This window comes from Carlito syrichta, unplaced genomic scaffold (genome assembly GCF_000164805.1).
Source record: "Carlito syrichta isolate Samal-C Ts95f unplaced genomic scaffold, Tarsius_syrichta-2.0.1 Scaffold314063, whole genome shotgun sequence".
NCBI classification, from domain to species: Eukaryota; Metazoa; Chordata; class Mammalia; order Primates; family Tarsiidae; genus Carlito; species Carlito syrichta.
This window is the reverse complement of record NW_007258159.1, coordinates 803,058-809,258: the sequence shown is the minus strand read 5'-3', so window position 1 is coordinate 809,258 and position 6,201 is coordinate 803,058. Positions and strand designations below refer to the sequence as shown.

The 6,201-nt window shown below is 55.4% G+C and overlaps 1 protein-coding gene across 1 annotated transcript in view; it reads right to left on the bottom strand.

The window, feature by feature from the left end:
• Positions 1 to 6,201, bottom strand: part of CD276 (CD276 molecule) — a 32,015-nt gene that overhangs the window by 1,838 nt on the left and 23,976 nt on the right. Inside the window, exons 5-7 of the mRNA XM_008070927.2 lie at positions 2,784 to 2,918; positions 1,846 to 1,887; positions 75 to 110 (exon numbers count right to left, since the gene is read on the bottom strand). Of these exons, the coding sequence (XP_008069118.1) occupies positions 75 to 110; positions 1,846 to 1,887; positions 2,784 to 2,918 (213 nt within the window). The remainder of the gene's footprint in view (positions 1 to 74; positions 111 to 1,845; positions 1,888 to 2,783; positions 2,919 to 6,201) is intronic.

The following is a 6,201-nucleotide window of genomic DNA, read 5'->3' as shown; positions in this document are numbered from 1 at the left end:
CACCCTCCCGTGAGCCCCTTATTCAGAGACGCACAAACACACAGACACACAGACTCAGCAGCACATGGCCTTACCTTCTTTGCCTTCAGAGTGTTTCAGAGGCTGCAGGGCTGCAAAAGAGCAAGGGACACGTGGTAAGGGGGAGCCAGGGAGAGCGGTGGGGCAGGGGCCAGGTGGGGGTGAGGGCCTGGTAGGACCGGGAGGGAGGACAGGAGGGGGACAACACCAGGGAAGGGGTACTAGGATGCCGGCCCAAACCCCAGCTCTATTCCGCAGCTTGACCCTCACCTCTCTGGGTCTCAGTTTTCTGCATCTATACAATGGGGACAAGTAGCCAGCCCCCCAGTGGGCTGGAGATTCAGAAGGGCACTGAGTCCACTCTACACGGGGAGGGGAGTGAGGGATGAAAGGAAGCTGGCAGGTGTGCAGGTATCCCTGGGGGGTCCAAGACCATGTGGCACCGAGACTGACCAAGCCTTCAGCCCACCAGCTTCTCCCGCTCCCTCCCTTCTGCCTCTGAGTGTGAAAAATGAGGTCTGATCCCAGAGCGGTCTCTGGGCCTGCCACACTGGCACCAGCAGGCAGAGAATTAATTGGCATAATTTATAGCAGTCCCCAGGTGTCAACCTCCTGCCAGGCCTTCTGTGGGGGTGGGGAGGGAACCGGTGTCAACTGGAACATCCAAAATGGCTCAGCTGAAGCCAGCCTCACCCAGTCCAGGATGCCCTGGAAGTGAGGCCCCGGGTGGTCACAGGGCACAGAGCCTGAGCAACCCCCAAGCTGGGCCCAGTTTTCTGTGCTGTGCCCTTTGCAAAGCACCTCCCTCTGCAGTCACCCAAGAGCCCATCAAAGCAGCCCGCTAGTGCCATCAGAGCAGGGGCAGGGGGACACTTTACAGATAGGAAACTGTAAGCCCAGAGGGGCAAAGTCCCATGCCCAAAGGGACAAAGCCTCTAACTAGATGGGATTGTCCTACGCTATGTGTCCAACAGCGACAGGACACCAGCGTGTTAAGCACTTATTAAGCACCAGCTATGGCACCAGGTCCTTTCTATCTGTTATCTCATTTAATTTAACCCTAACAACCCATGAACCTGTTAGTATGCCCATTTTACATATGAGGAAGCTGAGGCCAGAGAGGCAAAGTAGCTTACTCAAGGCCACTCAATTTACATGGATGGAGCTGGAATTTATAAACCCAGCCTGCCCTGTCTCCCAAGCCCACTGAGAAAGACACCTAGAAGACTTCAAGGAAGCCACCAGATGTCACAGTGCAGGGCTAGTCAGGTAAACTTGGTCCTGGCAGACGGGTAAGGCTGGCAGGAGAACGAAGCTGCACCTGGGGAGTTGGGAGACCCACTCACCTCCAGGCCTTGCTCGGAGCACACAAGACTCACGGGGGGAAGGCCTCTGACCAGATGATATGCTTCATTCAAACCCTACAGCACATCTGTTCCTGCACATCCTGGAGTTCTCGACCCTGGCCCTGGTGTCCTCACCCCAGTCCCTAGAGTCCTCGTCCCCGACCCTGGAGTCCTTGCCCCTGTCCCTGGTATCCTCACCCCCATCCCTGGAGTCCTTGCCCCATCCCTAGTGACCTCACCCCTGTCGGCGGTATCTATGCTCCCATCCCTGGAGTCCTCGTCCCTGTCCCTGATATTCTCAACCCTGTTCCTGGAGTCCTCACCCCCAGCCCTAGTGTCCTCACCCCCATCTGTGGTATGCATGCCCCCGTCCCTGAAGTCCTTGCCTCTGTCCCTGGAGTCCTTGCCCAGTCCCTGGTATCCTCGCCCCTGTCCCTGCATCCTCCCCCAGCCAAGGGGACAATTCCACACTTAGACTCACCCGTCTTGGATCCTTCTCCCTCCACATCCTGGTCCTCAGCTCCTGAAAGGCAAGAACTCAGTGTGAGCAGTTTCACCCCTGCATTTCCTGTCTAGGCTGTGAGGCAAGTAATGGGGCCTGAACGGGCCTCTGGCCCAAAGGCTGGACCCAGCGTTGGTGCCTGAGATCAGCGCCAAGCCTGTGACAGGATGAAAGGTCCCAGCCCACAGTCTCCGCATACCCAGCCACGGACCCTCCCATCCGCCACCCTCCCATCCCCAACCCATCTGCTTGCTCAGGGCCCTGCCTACCAGCCCCCGCCTTCCAGCAGACTCACTTCCTACCCCCACTGCACAGGGACTTGCCTGTCCACCAACAGACCACTGTCCCCTCCCTCCTGACGTGTGGTCACCCCCTGGCGTCTGGTGACCCGTTCACCCTCCGTGCCTTTGTTTACCCATGTGCCACCCTGAAGTCAACTCACCCACTCAATGTCCTCAGGCCCACTGGCCAATCCCCGATGCCCAGTCGGACTGGGTCTGGGCCCTGCACACGGTACCTGCTTCAGACTCCCAGCCCAAGGCAGACATGCTCCCACCAGCGACACACATACCCCAAAAGGCCACGTGTGTGCATGTCCCTGCTCTAACCTGCTCTCATGCAGACACACTCCCATGGCTCATCCTGCCACAGGCGTGCCTGGCTGCAAACACACCATCCCCTCGGGGCGCTCGGCCTTGCACTCATACCCACACACTTCCAGCCGCATCTGCACAGGGACAGGCAGGCCTACACCTGTTCATGCCCGCAGGACATGGACTCAAGCCCACACACATACAACCTGGCCCCATGTGCACAGTCACACTGTCACTAGAAAGTGACGCCCTTGCTGTCAGCCACAGCAGCGTCCCCGAGACGCGCGTGCGTACACACACCCTCCTCCTGCCCATCTTACTTACCTGCACGCTCCTCCTCACAGCTCTGCCTGATCTTCCTCCAGCACACAAAGGCTAAGGCCACCAGCAGTACCACGAGACACACAGAAAGCCCCACGGTCACCCACAGGGCCTCCGGGGGGAACGTCACAGGCTGCCCTGGGAGGGGAAAGGGGAGAACAAGGCGGTCATGCCTGGCCCCCATGGTCCTAGCGACAGCACCGTCTGGCTCCAAGGTGTGAAGAGGGATGCCCTCCCTCCCTGGGTGCCCACACTATTAATAAAGCTCATGTGTGTTCCCACTGTCCCTTTTCCACACACCTGCCAAACCTGTGGCTGAACTAGGGAGGGCTGAAGACTCTGTAGTTGTATGGTGCTCAAGAACCTTCTATGGCTCCCTACTGACTTTAGAATAATTCTCAAGTTTCTTAGAATAATTCAAGGACCTCCAGAATCCAGCTGCTGCTCACCCTCCCCCAGCCTGTCTTTCTGATCTCACAACAGGAACCTCTGCCCCAGCAAACTGGAGTCCTAACAATTCTCTGCAGAAATTACCGGCTCCTTCCAGCCTCTCAGTACCATGTCTGTCAGTTTCCCCTCCCAAAAAAGTGCTCCCTACCTCTCCACCTAGTTCAGTAGTCACCTCCTTGGGAGGCCTTCCCTGATGACTCCAGACCCGCCCAATGAACATCTCTTCCTGTGGACCAGGTGCCCGGAAACTATGGCCCATGGGTCAAATCTGGCTTATGGCCCATCTCCATCCAGTCCATGAACTGGTTTTGGCTTTTCCATTTTTCCAGGGTGATCGAAAACAGAGGAGAGGAGGAGGAGGAACAGTAGGAGAAGAAACAGCCAGAGAGACGGCAGGTAGCCCACAAGCCTGAAAGTTACTCCCAGGCCCTCTGCAAAAAATGACTGCTGAGTCCTGTGTATAACGAGGATGCTGGAGTGAGGGTTCTGAGCTATGCTGCCCAGGCTTGTCTCGAACTCCTGGCCTTAAGCAATCCTCTTGCCTCAGCCCCTAAAAAGGGCAGGGATTACAGGCATAAGCCACCATGCTGGACTTGGATTTTTGGGGAAGATGAGGTCTCGCTATGTTGCCTTCACCGATTTTGAACTCCTGGCCTTAAGTGATCCACCTGCCTCAGCATCCCAAAGTTCTGGGATTACAGGTGTGAGCCCCTGTGCCCAGCATAGAGGAATATTTCTACGAAGCACAAAGACCCCTCCTGTTAGATATCTCATGCCAAGAAGGATGGCGTTAAGGCGTCTGAGCCTGGGTCAGGGCCAGCAGCTGTTCTGAGCACAGCCCTTCAAGGCTCTGTCACAGTCCCTGGACCCACACTGGGTCCTGGGCAGAGGCCTTGAGGGAAAAAAAGCATAGTAAAAACTGTGCTGCTTTCCTTTGCTCTCTGGGGACAGCGAGTGCCCAGGGCCTCAGTGGCCTGTGCGGAGGCCCCGTCAAGGCATTGTGCAGTGCCATGAACCTTTGGGTGGCAGAGGCCCACTCAGACACACCTCAGGCAGGGATCTGCAGCATATGTTACTTTCCACCGCTGCTCTGGACACAGGAAGCAAAGGGACCCATTACCCCAATGGGAAAGGGGCCAGCAGCTGCCACGGTGGCCAGGAGGGCCCATCCCCAGAGCACACATGAGAAACCCCTGGACATCCCAGCATGGGGTTCAGGCCACAGAGGAGCCACGGAGACACTCAGGGGAGGTTCTCCTCTATGTCCCCCAGGCAGGTGTTGGTTCCTGGAACACGGGTCAGACTCACCCCTATCTACGAGGAGAAGATAGATTTGGGGCTTGGACCACATCTTCAGCCCCCACCTCCAGGGCCTGCTCCATAATGCCCCCTCTGCAGAGAGGCCCGGACAGCACATTGACCTCCCTAACTTCTATCAGGTGTGGGAGGCCAGCTGGAGGCCCGGCAGTCTGAATCCCAGGATGTCTAGTGAAATGCAGGCCAAGGGCTGCAAAGTAGGCCAGGCCTGTGCTGACAGAAACAGGAAGCTTGCTGGGAGTGGGAAGGGGGGTACAAGGATGGGGGGCTGGGGAGGCAGAAGGTAGGGGGAATGCAGGAGGACAAAGCTGGACTAGGGTCCTGGGTCATCCGCTCCCTGCAGGGTACCAGGGATGAGTTTCAAGAGGAAACGAACTTTCCCAAGTGACACACAGATGACTGCATTTGTTATCCGGTTTGCAAAGAGGGGCCAGACCCCCGAAAGAGGCAGAGCTGTGAACTTGGGAAGGTTCCCTTTTCTCTCTAGACCTCAGTTTTCTCATCAGTAAAATGGAAACAAGGGCCTACATGAGATCCCTTTCAATGTCAGCTACTGAAGCTTAAAACAGAGAATTATCTCTCAGTGGGGTAAAAGCTCTCCTGGTGGTCACATTGCTAAGTGTGACCCCTTGGACACAGCATCACAAATATCCAGCCCAGCCCAACATGCAAATGACCACAGTCTCCTTATACTTCAACCCCTTATCAGCTCCCACGTGGCCCTGAAGGCTACCTGATCACCACCCCCACTCTCAGAAAGCCTCATGTTCTCTGACAAGATCACTCTACTTTGTATTTATTTTCTATTAGTACCGTTTTAACTACCATACCCTATGCTATTCTCTAGAAAGTCAAAGAGGTGACACAGAACATTTCAAGAGCCCAAGGCAGGCCACTGTCTTGCTAAGCTATAGTCTGGCCCTGTGTTCTTTGACCTACGACCAGGCTGTGTTTTCCTGAGCTTTGACTCCCTCCCCTAACTTGGGGAAGTGAATCACCCCTACCTCCCCCATTCACCGTTGCTTTGTTAAACTCTGGTGTGTCCACATAGTTCTTTGAACTGTGGCCGCCATGTTTCTTGGATTCGGCCCCTCCCCTACCTTGGGGAGATCAATCTCCTCTCTCTCTCTCTCTCTCTCCCTTCCTCATTTGGTTTCTAAATAAACTATATTTTCTAATCTAAAAAAATAAAAAAATAAATAACCCAGGGCAGTGACTCCCTCACAGAAAGCCCAGACCTAGGGGGTCTCCAGAAGAGAGTAGGCTTAGTCTTGGGAAGGTGGTGGGCACAGGGAACACAGCCTTTCCAGAAGATAACACCTAACAGAAAAGCAGGAATGAGCCCAAATTCCTAGAAGTGAAAGTCATGGGAAAAGAAAGGAGGAGGCCAGGCATAGTGCCTCATGCCTGTAATCCTAACACTTCGGGAGGCCAAGGCGGGAAGACTGCTTGGGCTCAGGAGATCGAGATCAGCCTGGGCAACATAGCAAGATCTCGTCTCTACAAAAAAGAAAGGAAAAAAGAAAAAGATTAGCCAGGTGATACTGGGGAGGCTGAGGCAGAAGGATCACCGGAGCCCAGGAGGTCAAGGCTGCAGTGAGCCATGATCACTGCACACCAGCTTGGGCAAGAGTGACACCCTGACAAAAAAAAA